Source organism: Sturnus vulgaris, chromosome 6 (genome assembly GCF_052056855.1).
Source record: "Sturnus vulgaris isolate bStuVul1 chromosome 6, bStuVul1.hap1, whole genome shotgun sequence".
In the NCBI taxonomy this organism is placed as follows: domain Eukaryota; kingdom Metazoa; phylum Chordata; class Aves; order Passeriformes; family Sturnidae; genus Sturnus; species Sturnus vulgaris.
In genome coordinates, this window is record NC_142248.1 from 25491642 (window position 1) to 25519346 (window position 27705).

Consider the following 27705-nt stretch of genomic DNA (forward strand, 5'->3'; position numbering starts at 1 on the left):
AGCATCCAAATCTCTAATGAATTTTAAGTCTTTAACTCTGCTCTGCCTGTCAAGATATTTCACAATTTAATAGAACTTCTCATAAAAGTGACAAGCTTTAAGTACAGTGTGCAGGAACACTGTGGCTGAGCAGGTGTCAGTCAGGTTCTCCCTTCTGTAGGCCTTAATGATCAGTGAAGATCATCTGAGAGAAACAGGTAGTTCTTCCCTTTAAGCCTCTCTTCCCGTTACTCATTTCCCCACTTGGCACTCAAACTGTGGAAATAAACACACACACACACACACACACACACTCACACAAAAGCGCCTGACGTCACTAGGAGGAGATGTAGCAGTATGAGAAAAGAATGGGTTTTTTGTTTGGTTGTTGTTGGTTTCTTTTAATGAAGGGACACAGAAATTGACTTTTTTTTTTTTAACCAGAGCAAAGAACCTAAAAGCCCTTTCACCCTCTTTCTATAAGCAAAAGAAAATAATCAAAACCAGAATACCACAAAACCACATGACTGTATGCATATTTCCCTTTCCTCTCTTGGAAAAAAAAAAAAGAAAAAGAGTTCAAACACAGGAGTATGAGTTTAAACATTTATTTAAACAGAAATTCCAAACCACTCCACCCTTTAACCTTTCAAAGAAAGACAACGACAAACTAGTTTTCAGCCAGAGTGTCAGAGCAGGCATAAGTTGTGTTCCTCTACAACAACTCAGTAGCAATACTAGCAGGAGACCAACACATACAGAGCTAGCACTGCAAGAAGGGGAGAAGTAAAAAGGGTTTGAAACTGCTCAAAGGCACTTCTGCCTGCCTGCCTTTCTGTTTTCAGCCCAAGACAAAGGTGCTACCTTCAAACTGCTTTTTTTGTTGCATAGCTGGCTGGTGTGAAATCTGTGGTCTGTAACAGGCACAACCTGGATAGCGTGAATCCTCTAAGGCACATATGAGATTGTGGAGCACAGGGCATCCTCTGTCAGGAACCCTAATCCTCCACTAGATCCAAGGGGAATCCAGTCTGTGCACCTAGCTTCCCAACTGCAGAGCATTGAGAAATGAGGATAGCAGTGCACTGCAGGAGAGCGACTCTCATCAGCTTGGTGCTTGCTTATTGGACATGGCTCAGGCTCAACTTTTCAGTCCTCAAAGACACTGTTGCATGTGACCAACGACCCTCAAGCCGGGACCCTGACCTGAGAATTGGCTCCAACACACGTGGGGGAAAGGAGAGCAGAATCACGAGGGCAAACAAGCCTGGCTCTACCAGGACACCTGATTCTCACCACCTCCCAGGAGGGCTCTCCTCCTGCTTGGCTTTTGGTAGCAATGGACAGGCACACTGGAACCATCCTTGCCCGGGATGCTGCATTGGGATGACAGCACTTGATTCAGCTCCCACATACTAGCAATAGGCACCAAAGAAGTATTTAAGGAGCGTTACAAGTAAATGGTTTGGCATCCACCTCTAGAGACATATGGGGAATGCTGGATTCCCCAGAACAGTCTCTCAGAAGAAGTCTGTCAGAGGTGATACGAATTCCACCTCCAGTAGACCTAAGGCAATTCTAGTAACATGGCATTGATGGGGGTCATTTAAGCCTGATGAAATCACAGCCCCACTCTCACAGCAAAGGTGAGAGGAACTCAGGACTCCTTGGAGGCGCCATGTAAGGCAGGGGAGGCTAGCTGCTCACAGGGATCTTACCAATCCCACAAGCTTTACTTCAAAGTCAGTTTGCTAATAATTTTAAGGGGAATAAAATTAACCTCATTCTCTAACAGAAAATGAGTAAATCTTGAGCATCAGACCATGCCTCTTCCCATTTCCAATTTTCTTGGGAAAGCTTCTAACTTCTTGAAAGAAGGCAAATTCCAGACTGAGATTTGATCATTCATGGTCTTTGGGGAAGGCTACATCCTGTCACCACAGTAGTGACCTATTCTGGGTATGAAATGGCATTCCAGCTTCATCAGAACACTGAGTGGAAAAACACGGATTTTTCCCACACCCACACAGAGTGTAGGCACAGGGACAGAGCAAAAGAGAAGCCAAGCAGGGAGTAGCTACAGGTTTATGCCAAGAAACCAGAAACTCTGGCACCCAAACCAAGTTGAACAACTGGAGCAATAAATGGGTAAATCTGAAGCCCAGATGCTTGGCATCTGGTTGGGAGGCAGGTGGTCAGAAATGGAGAACTACAGATCCAATCTCAGCCAGTCCCCACTACTGCTATGGGAAACACCTGATTCACTCATCTTGGTGCATTGCTTGGAAGTTGGAAAGCCCTCACACCCAGAATAAAGCCTTCAAACTCTGTCTATACAGACCAGTGGGCACAGCCATATGGCCAGAAGCTGTGCCTCAAGGCCAGGGACATGCTGTCTACTATTATCTCCCTAAGAAGAACATCTCCACTGCCTCCAGAATGATACATTCGCTGGTCCCTCTGCGCCTGAGCAGAGGGAAGCAGCCTCACCAGCAGGGCCTTACCACGTGGTAAGGAGAGGATCCTAGTCCTTCACCCCTCTGAAGTGAAGGTGGCGAGTCTTAGGGTTCAGCCAGCTTCAGTACAAAACATGTTTCCTCCTCTCATCTAGAGTTGCAGTGATGAATACTGGGGTCCCAAAGGCAGCTCCCAGGAAACAGTGAAACAATGAAAGGGCCACAAGCTGCTACTGGAGCCATTGCCATAATGGGGCCATTCTGCCTCACGTGCAGAATTGACAGATAAGGTACAAAGAGGAGCTGCTGCTGCTTCAATCACTGAGCTGGCCTAGAGCTCAAGGGCCCTCCCCCTCTCAAACTCACTCCTAGTTCATATCAAACGTACATGGGTGCTGCTCTGGAGCCTCCGGCCTCGCTCCTTGTCTGCGAGTGACCTGACGCCAGAAAAGCCGCTCTCTGCATTCGGTTAGTGTGCTGTGAAGTTAGATGGATCCCAGTGGGCTCAGGAGACTAGAGGTTGGAGCGGCACGAGTCCGTTCCCAGGAGACACCAGGAATCTGAATCCACGTCAGGTTTTGGATCCACTTCCATCTCCTCTTTGGTTGTCTGTGTTCCTTTGGAATGAACCTTCACCTGTCAAAACACACAGCAGTTACACAAACAGCACCAGAATAATAAATAAATAGATAATAAATAATAAATAGCTGCAGAATAGCTAGAAGCTGCACAAGGCCCAGTTTGCATTCTACACAGCCATTTGTGACTCTTCGCAACATCTGACTGCCCATCCCTTCTCATCAGCAGAAATAAAGGTAAATTCCACATCCCTCGAAGAGTGGGCTGTCCTCAGAGGAAACGCTTCTTGGCTTCATTCTTGTTTTGCTCCTGTCAGCCTGCATCAGCAGCTTACACAATAAACAGTCATCTTTGTTAGTCCCACCAAACTCTGCTGATAGATGGCTGTTAAGAGCTGCTTCCCTCTGCACAGCCTCCACAATATGCAGGAGCACGGTGAGCCCTGAGCATGGATGTGCACCCAGATGATGGATTCTCACCTGTTGCATTTCCTCCATCCTCCTGCAGAACCGCTGGAGTTGGGCACTCAGACGAAGGGTTTCCTGCTGCAGCTTCTTCTGATCATCCAGACACTGTAAAACCAGGCCTCGGAGGTGTGTCACCTCCACTTGCAGAGTGCTGCACATGCAGCCTGCACCAGAAGATGCATCCTTCCCTTCACCACATGGTAAGGTTGGACTCAGGCAAGTAGGCTGCAGAGACATGGAAGGAAGCCAGGCCAGGTTTGAGTGCAAGGCCAGGAGCTGTATATGCCACAAGAAAAAAACATACCCAGAGTGTTATCCCAGCTTGCTCCCCAACTCGCCAAACTTCTGGCGGGCAGGGTCAACAAGCTACTTCTCCTTCTGTCTTCTGTACAAAGCCACTAGCTTCCTCCTTTTCCTGGGAAGGTTGTTCCTGTTCTCCTATCACCAAAATTCATCTGGTTTACCCCCATTTCCCTAAGCGTAGGATCTGTGTCTCTTCTTGAGACAGAAAAATTCCTACAGTTAAGTAGTCTCACAGGTTGTAATTTCTCATTGATTTTCTATAGAAATTCTTTCCATCTCACAACAAATTCTGCTTTCTAAGTTTCTGTCTTCTGCTAGGCTTCTGAGCCCTTGGCTTCTAATTTTTTTCCAACTGCATTATACACATTTTCCCACAGAACTGATTTCATTACTTTAAATCTGACCAAGAATCAGCTTTGTGTTCTAGATCCTTGGGAATTTTTCTCTTTGCAGTGTCATCTCTGATTATCACTAGCCCTCTTTTCCTCATTCAGATGAATTAAGCCAATCTAAGTTTCTTCTCAGCTCTCCCCATAAACCACACATTGCCATTTATGGTCCCCAAGAGCTTTCAGACAAGCATTCACTTTGGTAACATTACCCAGGGCTCCGTTTTGGGCTTGTTTAATTCAACAGGTTCCTCAGAGGCCACTTTGAGTCCTTGAAGTTTCTGGTAAGGAAGAGTCTCCTTCTCAGGCTCTGAAGATGCCATGCTCAGAGGAAACGGGCTGTCAGGCATGGGGATGAATTCAGCATTCTCCAGCTCCTGCACACACAAAAGCAGCTCTGTCAGACCTGCCAACTTCCTGCAGGTCATTTCATCTTCTCAATCAATGCACCAACACCCTCTTGTGGTTAAACAGGCAGCTGAGGCCTTAAGGGCTCTGTGCAACACGGCTCTAAGAACCTATCAGTATCACTCAAAGGTGGAAGGGGCCACCCAGTTTTCCCAGCCCAGATCCCCATTTTAAGGCATTTCTGAGAAACCTTACCTTCCGCAGCCAGCCAGGGCAGGAGCTGCTGTCACCACTGTTGCCTCCCTTTGCTTCTGTAGTGCTGATCCAGCCCCCCAACTCACGATCTGCTTCCATCGTTCCCCGAAAGCCTCCACTGGGATTGGGGGTTTCTGCTTCCTGTTCATTATCCTCTTCCTCTCCTCCCCCAGTTGTGCAGCTCTGAGCCACTAGCAAACAAAAGTGAAAACTTTATACTTTTCCCACTTCTGCTACTCCTGTTGCCAAATCCCAGAGAGAGCAGAGAAGATGCATAAATTTGTGCTGTATGGTCATGGTGAGGGCACATGCTAGCATTACGTCCCCCAATGGTTTAGCTCATTACACTCCCTGCAGGCCTCTCCACAAGGGCTTGTGTAACAGTCTTCTGCAGTTTCTTGGCCCCAGCCCTCCCAGAGATTCAATAAACTGGACTCCCTCTCTTTAGCAATTGCCCCCATAGAGCCCCTTCTCTTATCAGTTCCCTTCAGTGAATTCCTCTCAGCTTTTCCTTGTCAAATTGAAGTTCCTCAACTGCAAAGCCCTCTCCGCATCCATGTTGTTTCTCATCTGTTTCAGTTGTTGCTTCCTCAGGTTTGGGCCATCCTTTCCCATGCATGGCACCAACTAGATTTCTTCCCTTTCAGCTCTTCCGTGAGGCCTTTCAAACACAGAGAAACTGTGCTGCAGGACCAAACTTCACCCACTCAAACTAACCACTGAGTGGACTCAAACCAGAGCTCCCCAGGGCATGTCACTTACCAGTACCAATGGACAGACCACTGCTGTTGGATCGTATTGTTTTGGAGTTCAACACCTTTTCTGCAAGGAAAGAAGCACACTTCCCGTTAAGAGTGCCACATAGAAAGCAAGATAACTCCTACAAAGCCAGTGTTACAGGCCTGTGGCTCAGAGCAGCTTGCCACATTTGCCCGAGAAATCTGGCCTTGTTCTCAGGCAAGATTTATACTCTCCTGGCTAGAGAATATATCATCATAAAAAAGATCCCAAAACTACATCCTAAATTTACTCTTACCAACAATGATGATGGTGTGCCAGCCACGGCATGACAGGTCTGGAACATGATGCAATGATCCAAATATTGGCCGAGGCCACGAGGTACAAATATCTGAGCCATGAGCTCTCTCAGTCGATGTCATTGCCAGACGCCCATTCCCGCCATTACCCCAAGCAAAGATATGGTTGTCTGAGGAGAAAGAAATTCAGGGGTTCAATTCTCTCCCTCCTTCTCAGCCTGTAATTGCTGCAAGGATCAGTCTTTCTGCTGTAATTGCTATTCCAAAGTATTTAATCGACCAGCTCCATTTTGACAGTGGGAGAACAAACCAACAATAAACCTAACAGGCAGCTGCCATGTGAGTACTCTGCAGCCTTAGGGACAGCAAATACTTGGAACTGCACACGGGCGATTAAGAGGGCAAGACAGCCCCCGTCTAAGATTTCTTTATTTCAGTGCTTTGCTGTGGGGCTGGTAAAAGAAATGATCAGTGGGAGCCAGTTAACCACTCTGCAGATTAAGTTTAAAGTAACCCACCACAACTTGGCAAAGACCCACTCACCGTCAGTAGCAGCTATGGTGAATTCATCTCCACATGAAACCCTGATCACCTGCTTACCCCCCAAGGGGCCTCCCAGCAGGTTTATTCCCAGGTGCTTCTTATAGTCCCCAACACCAAGCTGTCCGCACTTGTTGGAGCCGAAGGTGAGCAGGCGGCCCCGCTCTGTGAGGAAGAAGAAGGAGACGGTCACAGTAAGGGCCCAACTCTGCAAGCAGCCATGCACACAGAGCACAGACAGCAACAGCCCATGAACAGGAATGGCTCTGCTGAGCAGCCAGCCAGGCTGGAAGGGGACAGTGCCAGCCAAAAGGAATGGCTTTAGCCTGGAAACACCTCCCTAGTTCCTTTTCCCACTGCTTCCCTTTTCTGATGCTGGGGACTGGGACTCCTCACAGCTCTCTGACTGATGTCTCTTGGGCAAAGCCCAAGTTGATCATAAATGATTCCACTGCTAGTCCAGAGCATGATTCTTCACAAAACTATTTTTTCTCCGCTTTAAAAAAACAGGAAGGCTGACATTGCTGCTTCAGCTGGCCAGGAAACAAGACTGCTGAGAAACAGGAATCCTGAGTTCCTGCAGCAGGTGTGAACCTTGCTACCAAGAGCAAAACCTCCAGTATCAAGGGCCAGGCTGAAAGGGTGAAGTTGATGTAAAGCAATTCAGCAACCAGCATTCAGTTCTTACTGCACAAGGCTCTCACCATCAATAGAAGCTGTGTGTGTCTTCCCTGGAGAAATGGTACGGATCTTGTAGAAGGACAGCTGCTTGGCCAAAGTAAGGGAAGTGGCATATGGCACCTCACAGTATGTCTGACAAAAGATGTGGGCAAGCACAGAGTGAAAAAACCACACATTTATCAGCTAAGACCTACTCAAGCAAATTCAGGTCTGACCACGATATTAAACCTAAAGTTTAGGTTTAATGGACCTAAAGTCTAGGTTTCAGGATGTAAAGACAGTCCTAAAACAAGTGTGATATAAAACTGCCAGAATCTGTATCACTGGATAAAGTCACCAGAGCAGCTCACTCCATTTCACTACCTCAGATCTGACATAAGCCCATAAGGCAGACAGAAAACTGAGGAACAAATTGCCTCTTCCCACAGTCCCAGTATCCATTGTCTTGACTGGAATTAAAGCATTGTCACAAAGCTAATGAATACTCTGTGACAGGACTACCATTTCCCCATATACTACTGATTGCTGGGAACTGGAGCCAGGGATCCAAACGCACTTACATCATGATTTATTATCCCTGATGTGCACTGATTCAGGCCCAGCTTGTTGAACTCGTTGAGTCCACATGCCAAGACTTTGCCTGTCTGGGTAAGCAGGAAAGTTCCATCACAGCCACAGTGAACGGACACAATGTTTAAGGTCTTCGGAACATCCACCTAGGTGGAAGAAATATATCCTAAGAAAATAAAAATCCCAACACCTATTACATAGAAGCTGGCACAAGGAAAACATATGAGGGTAGAGCAGTGGCACAGCTAAGTTTGGACACTATCAATAGCCAATACAGTTATTTTAAATGAAGGTATAAGAATACCATAAAGTCTGTGGCATATGGAAACTCTGGTCACAATGCAGATATTCAAGGCAGACATCACTGACCAGCACAGGAACCTGAAATGTGATGCATAGGCAACCAGGCCAGATGGGCTCTACAAATACCAAACCCAGTTAGCTGAATAGGGCTGGGTTTGTGTCTCTGCCGTGTGGGTGTGATACTGTGTGATCACAGATCTTTGGCTTATTCACTTCTAACCCCCAGAGGGTTGGAATACTCCAGTTACCTCAATACTGTATTCAAAGAGGGTTTTACAGTCAACTAATCTTTAACTCATTATATTACGTTCAAAGACTCGCAGTAGCTGCATGGCTGTGAATTTCCTCTACAGACCCAACATAAACCATTTGGTATTTCTCACTATGATTTCTACATTCGGCTGGCATTTTCAGTTTCATCATGGAAATCAGAGCAATGAAACTCTAAGCTATGGTGCTGTCTGGTTTGTGAGTGATATGACTCTGTCATGATCTCTAGGAGAGATATGAAGCAAAATGAAGTGAGGAAGCAAAGTAAAATCCCTTGCAAATTCTATGATGTCTCAGAAAAAAAACACCTGAGCCCCAGACAGACAGCATTTCCAAACAGCAAATAATTTGGATTGATGCCCTTGCAGATCTTGAGAAGTAGTCACAGCCCTACCTTCTGAGGGGTGTAGTGATCTTCTTCTGAATCCAAGCCCAAGCGCCCTGCATTAGTGAAAATACTGCAATTAAAAATGGTCTCACCAGACGCCCATATCTAAGAACTGGTATTGTCTCTCCATAGTCCCAAAAGAATCTCCCTGCTCCCCTACATCCATCACCACCCGCCAATCCTCAAGGGAATCCAACCCTACTCACAGAACCACTGCCCTACCCTCAGGGAAGCCAAATGACACCCTAGAGCTTTCCACAGTAAAGTCCTAAGGCTTCAGTCTCCAGTTCCCCATTTTTACAAGGGAATAAAGTCACAAAGAAACAATGTTTTTTGCCCCCAGTGTATATATCAGGCAGCCCTCACCCAAGCCCTGCATTACACACCTGCACAAAGCCGCTTTCAGGCAGGCATGTCTCAGTGCCTTTAGGGTTCAGGGAGATTCTACCTACCATACTCTCCACAGCCCCATGTGTAGACTTCTCTGTTCCTGGTCAGCACTGCCACATGGTTATCTCCACATGAGACCTGCTCCACAGCATTAGTAAGAAAGAAATCCAGCTGCAGGGGCTCAAGCACTTCAGAGCCGTAAGCCTTGTCAACACCAATGCATCCATAATAGTCTGAGCCAAAGGCATACACCTGGCCCTCATCTGAAGGACATAAGGGAAGCTTGGGTCAGCACACAGGGTTCGTGTCAGGCTGCATATTAACCTCTTATGACATGGTCAGAGCAACTTCTTTTCTGCAACCATCCTCTTTAGTGCAGAAGAATGTCATCAGGAGACTATGGAGCCCTTTCTTGTTCATGTTAAGATGGATCTTACAAGACAACCTTCAGCTACTTCAGTAAAAAGTTCTTTGGTTGAACCTGCCAATTTCTTTAACAGTAACCCACAAATTGATTCTGTGGCCACCTAAGTCACTCTTTCCTCCTGACCACCTGAGCTTATCTCTGTCAAATCTCGCCTTTTCAGCACTAGCAAAATAAGATTGAAACTACCTTCTTGAGAATCACTTGCATGGGTAAAGCAAGAGTCAGATTCTTCTATAACAGACAATGCCATAACTAACACATCCTTTCAACTATGAGCAGGGTTAGAACTAGACACAGCTACCAGATGTCAAACATTCTGAATTAAACAGCAAATGCTAGACACATATTCTTTTTCATCACTGGGTGATTCTTTCCCCACACAGTTCAAAGAGAGTTTCAAACATCTACATTCTTGACTTCAGGCTTCGTTGTCTTTAGTACAAGCACGAATGGAGGCAACACATGCACTGGTAAAAGCAGAGACTCTGCATTGACTTGTGGATTTGTGGTCAACATCTAGCTTTATCACCAAAAAGGAGCACATCCTTAGCAAAACCCCATCCATCTTGGGAATCAGTATCTTCCTCTGTGAAATAATGTTAATTTATCTCAAATGTCGAGACATAATCTATCCCAAATGTAATAATGTTGGTACTATCCTCAAAACTGAGGGATGAGTAACATATGAGGCTTTCTCCTTCGTGCACAAAGCTGTGTTAATCTGATGGTGAAGGCAAACGCCTCCAACAGCTCAGCAAAATGAGGGGATGCCTACACATCCACAATAGTCTGAGCCAAAGGACTTCCAGCTCTCACCCGTGATGCACACTGTGAAATCATCTCCACAGGACACCTGGCGAATGGCTTTTCCCTGAAGCTTCTCAACGTGCTTTGGCTGTCGGTAGGAAGCTCTGTCTCCATGTCCCAGCTGCCCGTGCAACTTGGTGCCCCCCTGCATATTCTGCAAGACAGAAACACCTGGTGAGGTTACCTTTCCACAATCCCAGAGATGGTGTCAATACTTAACAGCAAACAACAGAAGACTGCAAGGAGCAAGAGAAAATGTTCTGTCTGCTCTTGGGAAGAGACTGCTATCTGTGCATACAGTAGGCAACAATCCCAATGGCAGCACAGGCTTTCTGGGAGTGATGTTCTAACAGTAAGTGATCCAGTCTCACATCAGCAGCTGGTGAGAAACCTCTGCTCCTTTTTCATCTGCCAGGCTACAGAGCCTGCTCCCTGCTTAAGGACTGAAATTCATCCTTCAACTTTCTGAATAACTTTTCTAAATCATAATGGCTGCAAAGAAATGCATAACCTGAAACAAATGTCACTGAAGCCGTCTGACATAGCAATTATACAGGAAAACCAAAACAAGTAGTGTTGAAACTAAAACTATTAATAGCCAGTTGAGAGTTTTCAGTGGTTGTTTTTGCAGCAACATCCAGCAAATTACTCTAAGTTATTCTCTTCCTATTTGGATCTCTTTCCTTTCTTACTGACTTATCTTCTAATCTCTTTTAACAGATTCTGTATAATCAATACAAAAACCCATGGAAGACTGGAGATGGAAAAGACCTCCATGTCACAGACCATCTAAACCTGAGAAGACTGAATTCAGTTGTTTAAAATGCATTATATGCCAACATTTTTTATTCAATTTAAACTATTCCAGAATTTCCACTCATCATAAAAAGCAGAGTTGTTTAACATAAGATTCTTCTGCTTTCAGATAGAAGTTACTTTGCAGATGACAACTGTATTACAAAAAGGTCACTCATCCCACCCATTCTGATCTTGAAAAACCCTCCCTGAAAATACAAAAACAGAGAATCACTAAGTCTCCACTGCATGTCTAGTAGTATCAGGAATAGAATGAAGAGATGTTTGACTGTGTTTGGGCCTACAAGACCACCATTTACAAACGTCAAGTGCACAGCAAGTCTCCAAGACACTTCCTGTCACAACAGAAAATGTCTTCACAGAACACGCTTGCCTTGGGAGACTTGGATCAGCCTCAGATCAGATGGTCTCAGTGTTCACTGTAGTCAGATTTCTCCCTTTCCAAGCTTCCTGCCCATCTGATTCAAACAGGCTCATGAGCAGCCAGCAGCAGATGTGAACCCTCCTTTCCCACCCTTACCCACTTCCTGCAGTTTGTCTCACTTACCACCCAGGTGTACAGCTCCTTCTCCACGGTCACCACAGCAAAGTGAGTGTTACCAGCACACACCTGGCGTGCACTGCAGCCACTTTTGATGGCATCCAGCTTCTGGGGGGTGGACTTACCACCTCCCCAAACATACACCTCACTAGTGCGTGAAGTCACCACTGCAATGGGAGCCTCGTTCATGGTACTTGACCTGCACAAGACCCCCCAACAAAATACACACATGCTTTTAACAATGAGTTTGCATTCCTTGTCATCACCCATTCTCCTGCTGTTGTCTAGCTGTTTCCTCTTCACAACCAATCATGTTTTTTATTTTCAAAAACTGTTCTTCCAGCAAACTGTGAACAGCCCATGAACTGGGACAACTTCACCTAAGGTGCTCAGATAGTGTTAGTACTTCCAAGTTTATGAGGAAAAAATGGTCAAATTCTATCTGATAAATAACAGACAATCAGCTATACATGTCACAGAAGCTACCTGCTTCACAGAGCAACTCTGCTTACAGGCTTGCTTGGAACTGTGCTGAGCCTCTGCTATATCAAGTTTTATAGAAGATATTTATATTAATGTAATAAATTAATAATCAGACAGTCATATTCCTCCTGCTGAAGGGAATTTATGTGAAAGGAGAGATCTACACTACAATTCAGTTATGTAGGCTGTAAAGATTACATCCTTAGTAAGACAGATTAGAGCTGGATGAGATCTGCTGAGGTACAGCTCCAGCCATACAAATAACTAGGGTATAAAAGTCAGAGCTAAACACAGGACAATAAGCATGCAACTGCTCTGTCAAATTTCTAGCATTCAGGGATCTTCTAAACGACACTATTCCATTAAGGTTGTCACAGGCTAACACTCTCAGTTCCTTTCTGGGGAGTTGTTCTCTCCGTATTTCCTTTCAAACACGTCTAAATAATTACCTTGGTCGCTTATTTGGCCCATTAAGCAGCGTGACTTTCTCTTCCATCTCCCTGCCAAGAGAGAAAAAGGATTTTAGGAAACAGCAACATTACTCTATGCAATTTACTGACAAGCAGCACACACAGGCTGTTTTCCTTTCCCATAAAATGCTGCTGCCTCTTGGAGGAAAGATGGCAGTTATTTACCAGCTCACAGAATACACAGTAAGTAGGGCAGAAGTAATGTACCACACAGCTAACAAACTTCTAGAAGAGCTGAGGACAACAAATTATGTCTGTATGAAAATGCAGCCAACCATACCCATATTGCACAAGAATAACCTCAAATGGCTAAATATTATCAGGGTTTGGGTTTTTACCAACGCATACAGCAAGATAAAACTCAAACTCTGCTGATCACCAAGCAAAATAGTATTGTCTGCTGTTCCCAAATAAACCAATGTGGAATAGAAACAGCCCAGAATTATTGTCCCCTTTCATGACAAGATAGTGTGTGCAGGCTGATGGTCAAACTATGCTAAAATGGGCCACTTTCAATGCAAGTTTCTCCCAACGATAGAGGCAACAAAAGGAAAAAGTGAGAGTATCTATACTGAATGATCCATATATTTTGAATATATATATTCAAAATGGCTTTTTCCAATGATTGCAAGAGGATCTCTGTGTCTCTTCATTCACAGACATTTGAAGAGTAGAAAGAAGCATTCCTCAAAGAGGCTCAGAATGGAATACCTCAAGGTTCTCAAAATAACAGGTTCTAAGGATGCAGAGACCCTTCACATGCACCAACAGAACATCAGATCAGAAGACAAGACTGCAAAAATGCACTTTTCCCCTAAAGAGAATGAAGTACTTAAATATCTGCCTCACATCAGTCTAAATTAACTTAAGGATGTTGCTGTGAAAGCATAAACACCACCAGCCTGCACAAACCCTCCTGTTTTTCCTGTCAGCCTCTAGGTTTCAGGCAAGACCATCTGATTACCTCCTGCGTTTGCTGAGAAGGGGATGTTCAAGCAATTCATCTGCAGTGGGTCTCTTTTCTGGGTCCTAAAAGAAGGAAGCAACAAGTAATTCTCTGGGAAATACTCATCTACAGTAAAATCTTGGGCCAGAAGACTTCATTCAAGCCTGCATGAACTTCGTTCCTTGACTCCCTTCAGAAGGGAAAGGAATTAATTCAAACATTTAGAATGAACAGGGATAAATACCAAAGATGTGCAGGAAGGACTTGCATGCTCCAAAGGTATTAATACTATGTTTGCTTTCAATAAATTAATTCCCTGCAGAAAGTCAGAGCCCTAAGAGACTGTACTGACATGATGCTCCTACCTCCACAGCACTGCTTTAAAAAATAATTGCTTCTGCCAGCCCATTAAATACTTGTGATCAGAGTAAACCCAGCACACCTCCAGAGCCTGCAGGACTGAGACAAAACTTTCAGAGGACTGGAGAAAACCCAACCCTAGTGATGTCTCAGGCCTCACAAAAATTACCCTGCATCAGCAGCTCACACACTGAAACAGGCATGTCATTCTCTTTCACCCCTGAATTCCATGACTGAGACAGCTGGGAATAGGTATTTGAAAGTTAGAATGTATGCACCAACCTGATCAAGGCAGGAGTTCACCATCTGGATCAGCTCCCAGGAGTAGACAGTGGAATCAACCTCCATGGCACGATTTCCCTGTACAATCTTCACACAAAGGTTGAGGGGATTCTAGGCAGAAACCAGAAACTAGCTATAATGGAACCAAACTGGACAACGTGTCCAATGGGGAGACATGCTATAGGCCACCATTATTTTCTTCCTCTATCTCTGACCAGGACACACCCCTCTTCTTCCCCTCTTAGCAGGTTCTCCAGAAATCTAATAACAATTCCAGCAGAAATGCAACCCTGATGTCTAGGACTTAGTGGCAACACCCAACTTTTCACCAAATTCTCTAATGGTGCAGGGAGAATAGGCTTCTCTTTGCATGAAATCTCCTATGCCACATATCGCCATTAACACGGCACAGCAGCAAAGCTGCTGGGAACTCGAGAGCCATCACTGAAGAAAGTCAGGAAAGGATGGTATTTTCACACCTTCTCTTTCAGGGTTACAAAACCTTGCATTTGGAAAATGGCAGCTTTTCCCATTACATGGCACAGCTAGCAAATCACATGTGCCAGCCAGCAATGCTCCTTTCACCCTCTCTATGCCAGCTCGACCAGACTTCTCTTGCAATCAAGCTTAGAGAAAGAGTAACAGGATGAGATCCAATGAAATCTGAAGGCCAGAACTTTTTTGCCACAGAATGCTACACAGAAAATTCACAGCTAGTAATGCTAAAAGAGTAAAAAGACTACACAGTCACAAACTTCCTCCTTGTAGTGAAAAGGATAGTTCGTTCATAACCACGATACCAATTAGCACAGTTGTTATTCTGCATCGAGTTAACAGGGGCTGCAGACAAGGGTGGGTTTGGCACAAGTCAGAGAGGCTACTGCATGAAGGCAGAAGGGAAATCTGCACAAAGGGTAAGGAGAACCATGCAGACATTTTCTCTGGCTATAGCTGTCACTCTTAGGCCACTGTTTTTTTAATTAGCAGATTTAAACAACGACAAAAGAAAAACATGACCGAAGAAAGCTATGTGTGAATCTTAGGACAATAAAAAATAAGGTTGTTCAGTCCATATTGGTTTGCAGACTTACAGTAGCATCAAAGGTCCTCTTCAGAGTAAGCAGCTCAAAGATGACACAGCCCACAGCCCAAATATCTGATTTGAAGTTATATTTCACACCCTGGCAGAGTTCTGGGGACATGTAATATGGAGTTCCCACCAGCTAGGAAAAAAAACATTTAAAAACCAGAAATGATCCAGCAGCCTGCAACTCAAGAGCTCTGTATCCATTATGCTCACACAGGACAGAGCTAGACACTGATCTGACACAGTACTGAAGTGATATACCTCCCTAATGTGCTGGAGGGATGGGAACAACAAGCACACTTTTTCCCCTGTCATCCACAAACCTGTCTGACCCTGAGCTTCCTAAAAGAATCTAGACACCTCTCTTCTCACGTACCTGATGTGGTACATACTTCTCACTAGAGTTAAAGTCATAAAAACACAGCAAGGACTTTCCCCTCTCTTAAATATACATCATTTAGAGGTAATCAGGTCTTATGCACTGATCAGGCATATGGAAACCTTCACATGAGGTTGAAGAAAAAAAGATCTAGCAAAGCTTCCAAATACAGATGCCAGACCTTAGCTATGGAGCCACTGTGATCACAAGATACTGCTATGACAAAGGCTGCTCTGTCTCAAATGAAAAGAAGGGTTCCTTTAGGGTCAGTACGTAGAAAGCTGGCTTGAGTCCCATCCAAAAGGCTTTCACTTTAGAAGTGACTTCCTTGAACAATTGTTTTGTGTAGAACAAACACCCCCACTACACAAAAAGTCCAAAACCCTGCACATAAATACAAAGGCCTCCCAGGTACTGCAGAAGAAGTAGCTTAGCTCAAAGTCACAACAAGGAGACACAGAATAAACATGAAAAAAGATGCAAGAATGAAGTTTCCAGATGAATGGAGCTCATTCCTTAGAAAGAAACTAGACAGCAAAATAAAACGAGACAGAATTTAGAAAAAGGAGAAATATTTATAGATGACCTCTTTTCAACTCTCTCAGCAAAGCTCCAAGGACTACAAAGCCTGCCCTTCATGAGACTCTGCAAGTACACTGGATACCTAATGGGTACATTCAGGATCTGCCATCTCCCTCCCATTTCCTGTCACAGAGTGTGACTGCTACAGAGGTACATGAGTTCCAGCCATGGGAAAGTTTAGAAGCCCTAAGAATTGGAGTGCAACATAGAGAACTAGGACACTGTACCTAAACATTTTTTTAGCAAAGGATAATGTAAGCTTTCTGTAAGACAGACATATTTTCTCTATCTTCTTTGGTAAATGGGAAAAAGAATTATAAATTAAGAACTCAGTGTTTAGTATGCAAGATGTCAGCATTCTACAAAATCACAATCTGACTGCTACAATTACAAATACTGACAATAATATGTTTGCACTCATTTCCCAAAAAAATTACTTCCAGTCTGCCACTGGTCATTAGATTACAAATTGAGCAACTAGACCAGAGCATAGCCAGCATATAAAAATCAAAATATGGTTGAAGGTGTGTAGTTCAAAGTTTTTTATATGTTAAAAACGAAAAAACCAATGCTTGCAGGTGTAGTAGGTATAGATGAATACAGACAGCACAAACAGAAACAAATCTGGAAATTCACAGCACAGACCAAACCGCCTCTTAAAGTCAGAAGGCCGTGAAAAGTGTGACAAAACAGAAGTAGTTCTGCTGCAGCCCAGCCTAGTGATGGCTTTATCCAGTAGCCTTGAGTTCCCACTAACAGGGGAATAGCACAATAGTGCACATTTCTGGAAAGAGACTGGCAAGTATTTAACTACACATCCTAACAGAACACCAACACCTGGCATTAAATTGAATAATACAGCCTGGTAAGGAAAAGTATGAGCTGGCTTGTGTCCCAAACTATAATAAAGGCCTTTAGCAAATAGGAACCTCAGACATGGTCTCCCTTTCCAAGCCTAACACTCACCACAGAAATTAATGGAGTTGAGAAATGCAAACTGAACCTTTTAAGTGCCTGCAATACAGCTTACCCCATGTCATAACTGGCTGCAAAAATGCTTTCTGGCAGGGTCTGGAACTAGGCCAAGCTTGACAGCCTTCTGGTACAAAAAAATCTGTCCTAAGAAGCTTTGCCCCCCTTCAGGAGTATTACCAATAAACTATACATCTGGTTACCAAAAGAAGCACAAGTGCCTGTCTTGCTTCTTCACAATTTGGTTCAGAGCCTGAATATTAAAGAGATTTGAGACATGCCTATGTCAGAGTGCAATGTCAGGCATGCACAACCAAGCTATCTCAGATCCACCCGAGACAAAATTTACCTGTTAGCAGCATGACAAAATTAATTTATTTGTTAAGCTGGCCTTAACTAGCCCAGAGGGAGGGTGTTGTTCTGATGTGACTCCAATGCTGTCTCTGTCCTTCAGCTAGCACTGCCTTCGTGTTGCACAGCTTCATCTTTAGAATCACCATGCCCGGGGAAAGAAGAGTAGTGCTCTCTAGCATGGCTATGCTAGCTCTGGTACAATTTTATTTCCATAGTGGCACCTATCTTTAGTCACTGCTGCTTTCCAGAGAGACAGACCTCCAAAAGGTAACCTGGGAGCAACGATAACTGCAGGCTGCAACACATCAGCAAATATGCCAAAGTTGGAGCAAGGTGGGTGCCAGTCTCCAAGTAATAAGTGGCAGGACAAGAAGAAATGGTCCCAAGTTGTGCCAAAGGAGCTTTACATAAAATGCTAGGAAAAATTTCTTCACTAAAAGGGTCAGGCATTGGAACAAGATGCCCAGAAAAGTAGTTGAGTCACCATCTCTGGAAGTGTTAAAAAAAAAAACTGTGGATGCAGCACTTGGGAACATGGTTTAGTGGTGTACACAGTGGTGCTGGGTTAACAGCTGGACTCAATGACCATAGAGGTCTTTTCCAACCTTAATGATAAGATACCATAGCACAAAGGGAAATTGAGGGGTGAGGGAAAGAAAGTAACAGAAAACAAGCAGCAAGAATGTAGTGTCCCTGGTCTTCTGCAAGGCATGCAGAGATGAAAGAAAAATGCAACTCAGTTTGCATACAAAGATGGCAAATACTCACAGTCTCAGCCATAGAGTACTCAGAGTTCAGCTTCTTTGCCAACCCATAGTCTCCCAATTTAATCAGGTTTGCCTTGGTTAGAAAGATATTTAAAGTCTTTATGTCTCTGAAACGAGAAAAAGAAATTCAAACACTCAAATACACTTCCAGATTTCACAGTTCTCCACACATTACTATACTTTCCCCCCAAAATGAGCTATTTGCTACTCTGCCAGCACTCATATACACAGAGTTCTCCAAAGGCAATTTTGCCCCAAGTACCAGGGCAGTAACTGCAGTTAGCCATGTTTTATCACATTCCCCATGCAAACACAGTTTCAAAAGTTCAGGCTCAGACACCTATGTAAAGGCCACAGATCAAAGATAGTTCTTTTCCCCCCCTCTCAGTTTCTTCTTGCATGAAGGTCATTGAGCAGGTCTTATTTTTGCTAGTTTTATAAATAGACCTAAGCCAGGAGACACTGAGCTCACTAAAAACGTAAGTGCAAGTATAAATATGTATGTATGCACATATAAAGACATACACAGAGGGTGTGAAACAGATGCCACTCTAGAACTTAAGCATAATGTCCTTATCCCTCAAGAAGAACTCTTAGTAACATGACATAGGATTCTAGCCCATGAGTTGGCTGGGCTGATTAAGAAGCTCTTAGTCTAGATTTAAAGGGGGAAGGAGATAAGACCAGGCTGGCTAGACGTGAGCCTATAGGCTGCATGCCAGTGTTGGGGTGAGATCGACAGCCCAGCTAAAGTGCATCTGTACCAACGCACACAGTGTGGTAACAAACAGAGCGACCTGGAAGCCACTGTGCAGCAGGAAAGCTGTGACGCAGCTGCCATCATGGGAATGTGGTGGAGGGACTGGCACCACTGGAGTGCTGCAGTGCAGTTCTTCACAAGGGACAGGCAAGCAAGGGATGGCTCTGTATGATGACTCTCGACTGCCCAGAGCCCAGGTTCAGTGATGATATGACTAGATGCCTGTGTGTGAGAATCAGGGGGAAGATCACCCAACCAGGATTAAGAGCCAGATGAGATTCCATAAGCAGCTGGCTGATGTTTCATGATCTTCAGTTTTTGTGGGAGATTTTAACCTGCTGGATGTTCACTGGAAACTCAACAGCAGAGAGGAGGCAGTCTAGGAGGCTCCTGGAGGGTGTGGAAGATAACTTCCTGACACAGCTGGTTAGAAAGTTTACTGGGGCAGCACCTGCTGTTTCTGAACAGAGAAGGGCTGGTGGGAGATGCAGTGGTTGGAGGCCGTCTTAGGTAGCGACCATAAAATAACAGTTTTCTATTCTCAGTGAATTAAGGAAGGGGGTCAACAAAACATCTACACCTTGGAGTTCTGGAGGGCAGACTTTGGTATTTACAGGACGCTGGTTCAGACAGATCCTTGAGAATCCACTCTTAAAAACAAAGGGGTCTAGGAAGGCTGGACATACTTTAAGAAGGAAATTTTAGAGATGCAGGAGCAGGCTGCTGGAGAAGCTGGCAGCCCACAGCTTGTATAAGTGCACTCTTTGCTGGGTTAAAAACAGCCTGGGTGGCCAGGCACAGAGTGTGGTGGGGATGGGTGCCACATCCAATTGGTAATCAGTAGCCAGTGGGGTTCCCCAGGGCTCAGTGTTGGGGCTAGTCCTTTTTAATATCTTTATCAGTGTTTTGGATGAGGGGATTGAATGCACCCTCAGTCAGTTTGCAGACAACGCCAAGATGGGCAAGAGTGCAGATGGGCTGGATGGTAGAAGAGGCTCTACAGTGGGATACAGACAGGCTAGATCAATGGACTGAGGCCAGTTGTAGAGGCTCAGTAAGGTGAAATTTTGGGTCCTGCACTTGGGCCACAACCCCAGGCAGTGCTACAGGCTGGGGATAGAACGGCTGGAAAGCTGCCCAGCAGAAAAGGGCCTGGGTGTGCTGGTTTGACAGCAGCTGAACATGAGCCAGCATGTGCCCAGGTGACCAAGAAGGCCAGTGGTATTCTGGCCAGTATCAGAAGCAGTGTGTCCAGCAGGACCAGGGCAGGCTCACCTATACTGGTGAGTGCTGGTGAGGCCACATTTCAAGTCCAGTTCTGGGCCCTTCACTGCAAGAAAGACATTCAGGTGTTGGAACATGTCCAACAGAGCTGGTGAACGGTCTGGAGCACAAGTCTGATGAGCAGCAGCTGAGGGAGCTGGGGTTGTTTAGCCTGGAGAAAAGGAGGCTCAGGTGGGACCTTATCACTCTCTACCACTGCCTGAAAGGAGGCTGCAGCAAGATGGAGGTCAGTCTCTTTTCCAAGGTAACTGGTGACAGTTGTCAAAAGAGGAAACTGCCTCAGGATACACCAAGGGAGGTTCAGGTTGGATATCAGAATTTCTTCACTGAAAAGGTTGTTAAGCATTGGATTGGGCTGTCCAAGGAAGTGGTAGAGCCACTATCTCTGGAAGTGTTCAAGAAACAACTAAACATGGCACTTAGTGCCATGGTTTAGTTGACATGGTGGTGTTCAGGTGGACTCTTGAGATCTTAAGAAGTCTTTTTCAACCTTAATGATACCATGATTCTATGACATTCTATGCCCAAGAGATTGAAAGGCTGAGGACCACAAAAACGTTGAACTCCAAAAGTGATAGAAAACACTCTCCCAAGAGTAATCTGTGTGTAGTTTCATGGATCAACACAAGAGGGTGGAAATAGAGAGGAAGCCCCTGCAGCATGATACACTTTTCATGGTCAACATAACACCTTCTTTTCCTAATGTACATCAACAACTTCCCAGGGTAGATCAGGAAAGCATCAAGTAAAGCAGCACTTTGCATTCATCCACTTGGGGCACTGCGAAGTCCTGGGTCACTCTGACAATATCTGCAGCAGAAGGAAATTACTGCAAATATTTAAATAATTGTTCAGTTTGTTATTATGGAAGGATTTGGGACCATACATGTTCAGAGGTGGTAAGAAGGAAATCACTGCAAAGCAAGACAGACATAATTGCTTCAGGCCAAAAACTTAGGCACTACTTTGCTAAGTGTAGGCTACCAACCCCTCATTAGCAAGGCTTGCCAATTACTAAAGATTCAGAATGGCAGCAGCCAGAATGGCAGCTATCCTATAGAAAACATCCTCACACAGCTATGCCCATAAGTTAGTACAACACATGATCCAACTGTGCTGAAAGTGGCTGTCTACATGTGCAATACTCCCCTGAACATCATGGCCTCCTTGAAACACACATCAGACATGAAATTTACTGCTCCCAAACAGAAAAGGGCAACGGAAAAAGGTAATTAGCTACACATTAAAATCTCAGAATAACTGTCAAAATTACCACTACAGGCCAACAGACTGTACTAGCTCCTTAAGTAACAGGCCAAAGAAATAAGATTCAGACAAATGTAGGACAAATCTTCACATGGGTTATATTACAGCAACGGACAAACACAAAGCCTTCATCATCATTAACCTCCAGGAATTACAGAATGATGTACATATTGGCTTTGCAGCTATTAATTGTTGCACAGGTCGGAAGTACCTTTGACCTGTGGTAAATGCTCTTCCTACCCACTTTAACAAACATCATTTATATGCTATCGCAATAAAGGGCAAATTTACTTCCTTCCTATGTGGATAAACTCTTTGTTCACACAGCTGCAGTTCCATTTGCAAATACAAGATTTCCTGCCACATTTATCACAAGACGGTTTCCAGCCCAATGGAAAAGGGATTCTTAACATGTAGGAGATCCTATTACACTTTGAAGAGAAGCTCGATGTTTGCTTTAAGCAAAGCAGCAAAGAAGTTCTTCACTCACCCCCATGAACCGCATTGGTTACCTCAGCTTTCTGCATGCCACACTTACCTGTGAAGAATTCCAGCTCGATGAATGCAGCTCACAGCTGATGCAATTTGAAAGAGATACCAAACCACCATCTGCATGGGTAGGAATACAAGCATAATGTGAGGCTCAAAGGAAAAAGAAACCACCACAAAACCCTACATGTCCCTGTCACTGTGGCACAGCAACAGGGCCTGGCCATACCATTTAGAAGCTCTTTCAGGAATATGCAAATTTTAGAATTTCTTGGTTTGGAAATCTCTAAAAACATATTTCAATTGGTAGATTGTTCTACTTCCATTCATAGTATCTGTCCTGACAAGCATCAGAGATTCAATAAGTGAAAAGACTTAAGATAGACAATTAATGACCATTTGGGAAACATCTACAGTTGTCTCTCCAAATATTAATTGGGACCATTAAATACTCTCCATAAGCCAGAAAGTCTAAGTAGTCACTATATAAGACAATTACATGTAATCATTAATCAGCCCAGCATGCAGTGAAAGCAGACAGCAAAAAGTAAGTTTAAATAAAGACAGAAAAAGAACAGAGTAAGATAGATTCAAGGAAATGGCTCAAAGAAAACAACTCTACAAATTTATTAAGAAGGGAGAGAAATAAAGGGCCCACTAGGAAGAAACACAGAGAGAGGTTTAGAAGTTAAACGTTTGCCAAGATGATAAGGTGAAGAAAGCCAGCTCTCTTTCATTATTCCTCCCTTGGAACTATATACTGCTTATAGACAGTTAAAAAGGAAAATAAGAAGTTTCAGATAGTCCGTAAATGCTTGCAATATTGAACCAGGAGGATGCCACCCCTCAGATAAACACAGAAATCACAATGAAAAAAATTGGAAGAAATACTCAAATAACCCTACAGATCCCCCAGAACATTAGGCCAGCTCCACTGCTCCCTCAAACCACTCCAAATTACCTCTTCTTCAAACAACTTGTCTTTCTGTCGCAGAATCTTATCGTAGAGGTTCCCTCCTGTAATTGTGAGTAAGAAAGACAGAGAGGTTCATCTTAGTTAATGGCAGCAGTTATTCTGCTCAAGTGCTGCTGGGAATACTCAAATCCCCTAAGAGATCTGATAAATCACTATAGCTCTCTCTCAGCATTCTTCACTTAAATTGGTCAGGCACTCACAAAATTAAGTTCTTCTTCCATCTAAGAACTTCAATGGTGTATTTAAGTCTAAGCAGAGACGATTCTTTAACACCATCCTTTAATACTCTCTGAAAAGTAAATCAGTAAGCTCAGACAGCAGTCCCTACTTTTCTACTTATTTTTTGTAAGTGCTTCTTGGGGTATGTAAACATGTATTAGCTGTATGCCAAATCAAGCAAGATTATCCTGTTCAGCATTATATATATAATAATACATTAAAAAAGAGAAAGAAAACAAATTTTAAGTCAGACGAGTTCCTGAAAGCACAATTTACTGTCTTTCCCTATCTACTCCCCAGCTCTGACTGGCCTCTCCTTTATCTGCCCTGCCAAATACATTGGTGCAGAACTCACAAAGCACTGACAACAGCAGTACCACTAACAGAAGCCTGAAATCAGCAGAAATCCTCAGTGCACCCCATGACTTCAACACAGCAGACTGAAAATCAAGGAGAGCTGAAAGAAATGATGCTGTGGGTTGCAGGCAGAGAAATGCCCTGTCAGATCAGCACCCAAACAGTAAATCCCAAAACTATGATAACCTCCTGCTGCTATTCCAATTCCCAATTATCATATACTATGTCCTAATTGTAATGGATCACTAGGACCATTCCCATGGTGCAAGACAGCTTCTGTCTGCATGATTTTCATGGGCCTGTCAAGTGGTGAATGTCCAATACAGGCTGCAAGGACTCCGCTGTCTACTTGAGGAACTGAATTCAGACTCCCATGTTAGGAAGATTTTTGTAATTAACATTCCCTTCACTTAATTTCTTCTCATTCAGCCTTGCTGTAACTTCCTAATATTTCTTTTTTCTGCCTTACGTTCACATTTACAAATTAGCTACAAACCATTCTTCACATTCACAATTTAACCAAAGTATTCACTTCTGCTTTTTCTTATGAATGTCTTTTCTAATCACTCAAACTTTGCAGGCATTTAGTCAATTGTGTTCTTCATCTCTCTTATTCTCACATCTTTTTGCAGCTTTTCTGAACCAAAGAGCAGAATGATAGGTACTACATTGCCAAAATCCTACACAAGGAGACAAGTTAGCTCTTGACTCGTATAACCAATACTTCTATGCACACATATGAAAACCAAATTAATTTAGTATTTGTTTCATTTAATCACATCTAACCTTCCAACATAAGGTTATTCTCTTTTCAATTACTGTATTTTATAGAATATTTCTTCCCAAATATATTTTATACGTATTCATTGATGTTATCCCATGGTAAATCCAAGTTTTACAGCACCATGATATACACATGGAACTAAAGGCAAATAAATCAATAACCTGGTTTCCTCCTCTGTAAAACAGGGGCAACATTTACTGAAATTCGAAATTCTTTTCTAGATCTTCAGAAGAGACAAGCCAATTAAACAGTAAAACCTTTGGATTCTGACAGTGTCTGACAGTGACTGGTCCTGCTTTACTTTAAAAATTACTCACAAATTATCTTGGGGTTGTATCATGTAAAAAAAAAAAGCCAAATAAACAACTATTAATGCATTGGCAAAATCGCTATGTGGAAGTCCACACAAGATTTCCTCTCTCACGTCCCTTGTTTTCTACCATTCAGACACATTCAGGCAACGCCAGCTATACATTCATCTCTTGGTTATTATCCCAAAGCTAACAGAGGCATTTACAAATGTGCACAGACATCAATACTATGCAGCTTTTCTCTATGCCCTCCAACAAATTTATAATGGCCTCAAGCATGCAAGTCTTTTCAGGGCAAGTAAGTAATTCACACAGAGAGAAAACCCTTAAAATAAAAGGTGCCTCAAAGAGCTAACTTCCCCTATGCTTGCACTGGACTCCACCCTCCAAAAGAACAAAAAGCAGAGAAGAAAAAACAGCTTTGGCGAAGCTGCCAACCATGGTGTCTGGCACCCTTCTAAAAGACCTTACACAACTCTGTTGTGCTCTCCAACCTGTTCCAGTGAAAGCAATCTGTTGTATAAGGTGATCACAACAGGTGATAGCCTTTTCCAGCAAAAAACGTTTCTACTGATGAGCCAAGGCTTAATGCAAGCCCTATACAAACCAGACACTGCCTGGGGAGCTGTCCCACTCACCCAAACAGGAACCACACTGCAGTTCTATGTATGTGTCCTTTTACAGCAGTGTAAGCTGTGTAAGGGCTCCTCTTCCTGCCATCTAAGAGCAGCTGCTAGTCACAACTTCATTGCAAATCCTTCTACTGCTCCATCCAAGCTAGGAATGCTTCCCCTGACAACTCCAAATACCACCATCCGAGCTAGCCTTGGAAAGAATTTTAAAACTTTCTCCACCATCAGAAAAATTTTTATTGTTTGAGTTTTTTTAATAGTTAATGTAAAAGCTGAAAGCAGAAGATAGGAAAAAGTCCTAACTGCAGCATAGTAGGACATTTTTAAGCTCTGATTTTTAATTGCCAAATTATAAACCTATTTAAGTGACAGTACTGAAAAGACAGTTCCACTTGGTACTGGTAGAGAGGCCCAGATAGTCTCATGGTCTTTTCCCACTGCCCTTCTAAAAGAACACAGCAAGGTGCACTAGAAATGTTTATCACCAATAATCCACTCCTTCCAGTGCACCAGCCATTCAGAAAACTCAAGAAATCATCTACTGCATAGACTGCCTCCAAGAATTACTGGGCTTCTTTTTTTAGCACCTGACATACAAATCAGAAGGGTTCTCAGTCTCTTCTTCAGGAGCCCTGCAGCAGAATTCACCTCCACTCCTCTGCTCTCCAGTTGACACCCCAGAAATACTTGCAGGTTCTGTAGGAGGGTGACCCAGACACATGGCAGCTGCCTGTTTATAAATGGGAGTAAGGATCTCACCATTACAGTACTCCAGCTCAATCAGGAGCGTGGTGTTATCCATGAAGTGATTGTAGTAAGCGATGATGTTCTCATGCTGCAACAGGGCCAGGATAACGATTTCGTTCAAAGCATCACGACGCTCCTTTTCGGACAGCCGGGTCAGGTCCACCTCTTTCCACACTACAAGTGAGTCATCCTGAAACACAAAAATATCTTTCAATTAAAAAGCACTGTTATGAACAGAACTGTATGTGCCTTTATAGCAGGAACTAAAAATAGCAGGAAAAGTAAAAAACTTTCCTGTCTCTTACAGATTTCAGACAAATGCTCTTCACAGCTTAAGTTTTGAGGTTTGTTCTTTGTCATTAGAAATAGTGATGGCCTGAAGCCATCTTTCTGGCTGGCCAACACTCAGTCTGAGAAAAAAAAACAAAGCAAAAACACCAAACCAAGGGAAAGATACATGGTTTGTTTTTTTTCAATAAACACTAAGCATACTCCTGTTCAATAAAGAGAGAACATTGTATTTTTAGTGGTGTAACTGCAGGATATTGTACAAGACCATAACCTGTTACAAATATTCAAAAGAAAAAGCCTAAAGGAAAAAAAAAAACCACCAAACCAAAAAAAAACCCTCAAACAAATCAGTAAGGAAACCAGAAGGAATTTAGATTTAGTTTGCCCTTGTTAGGCCCACATACGTTGTCAGCCATGCTACGAGTGATCTCTCACGTGAACAGTGTTCACTTACACCTGCCCAAGCCATGATATCTCAAGGAGGCCAGAAAAAAAACTGAAGAACTTCCTTTTGGAACTAAATCAAATATTTTTCTTTGACAGCTGCTAAACCCACAATTGAACTGGACGGTACTAAACGAGCTGGGATCAACGGGAGAACTGGCTTTTCATCCAGTCTCCCCTGATTACACTGAAATGCTGAGCACGTGAGAGTTTACCTGTATGAGATGACCCCATGTCCTCTGTAACTGGAACAAAACACAGAAAAATGAGTAGGCTACTAGCGTCAGAAGAATCTCCGCATCTCCCTGCCAAACTTCAGGGGACCCAGAGACTGGCAGCGCCCAAAGGCTCCGAAACCCAGCCCCTGCACCGCTGGCCACTGAGGGCTGAAGATGTCGCTTCGTATGCGGGCTGTTCCCAGAGCGGTGCCGGGGGATGTCACCCTGGGCTGTCAGTGCCACCCTGGGGGCTGTCGCTCATCCCAGGGGCAGAGCCCGTCGGGCACCGGCGCCTTCAAGCACCGGCCCCTGGCGCCCCGCTCGCCCTGGCAGCGGCCCCCGTCCCTCTCGGAGCGGCCCCGGGGCCCCGCGGCGGCGGCGGCGGAACGGGGCCCCCGTCCCGCCGCCGGGGCCGCCTACCTACCTCGGTGCGGCGGTACAGGGTGGCCTCGCCGAAGGCGCCGCGGCCCAGGGTGCGGATGGGGATGTAGTGCAGCTCCTCCTGCTCGCCGGGCACGCCGCCGCCGCCGCGGGAGCCGCCCCTGCCCGAGGACTCGTTGCCGAAGTCGGAGCTGATGGAGTCGCAGTGCCGCTCGTACTCGCCCAGCGACATGGCGATGGCCGCCACGCTCGGCCCGGCGCTCCCTCAGCGCGGCCCCGCGGGCTCCATGTCGGCTCCCGACCGCGACCCGGAACCGC

At 44.3% G+C, this 27705-nt stretch overlaps 1 protein-coding gene across 2 annotated transcripts; it reads right to left on the bottom strand.

The window, feature by feature from the left end:
- Positions 1–571: 571 nt before the first annotated feature.
- Positions 572–27705, bottom strand: NEK9 (NIMA related kinase 9). Of its 2 annotated transcripts, XM_088167338.1 has the most exons (23): positions 27431–27634; positions 27004–27033; positions 26066–26243; positions 22989–23044; positions 22077–22147; positions 18230–18335; positions 15179–15310; positions 14088–14198; positions 13464–13528; positions 12479–12529; positions 11553–11745; positions 10199–10343; positions 9018–9218; positions 8572–8618; positions 7595–7750; positions 7058–7166; positions 6357–6518; positions 5813–5983; positions 5539–5598; positions 4777–4967; positions 4386–4550; positions 3494–3706; positions 572–3071 (listed from the first exon to the last, which is right to left on the bottom strand). In XM_088167338.1, exons 1-23 carry the CDS (start codon positions 27617–27619, stop codon positions 2949–2951), a joined length of 2925 nt encoding a protein of 974 aa, XP_088023464.1. In that variant the 5' UTR covers positions 27620–27634; the 3' UTR covers positions 572–2948. The 2 variants fall into 2 exon arrangements, with proteins under 2 accessions (XP_088023464.1, XP_014745701.1); XM_014890215.2 differs by lacking the exon at positions 27004–27033 and having other exon boundaries at positions 27431–27705.

Bases quoted from the DNA above. Each gene is read 5' to 3' on its own strand.
- NEK9 (XM_088167338.1), bottom strand. From the start codon at position 27,619: ATGTCGCTGGGCGAGTACGAGCGGCACTGCGACTCCATCAGCTCCGAC. The intron at 8,619-9,017 runs GTAGGTAGAATC...TCACTAATGCAG, and splicing joins ATGGGGCTGTGGAGAGTATG to GGCGCTTGGGCTTGGATTCA. The intron at 3,707-4,385 runs GTAATGTTACCA...ATGTCTCTGCAG, and splicing joins AGCCCAAAACGGAGCCCTGG to CCTACTTGCCTGAGTCCAAC.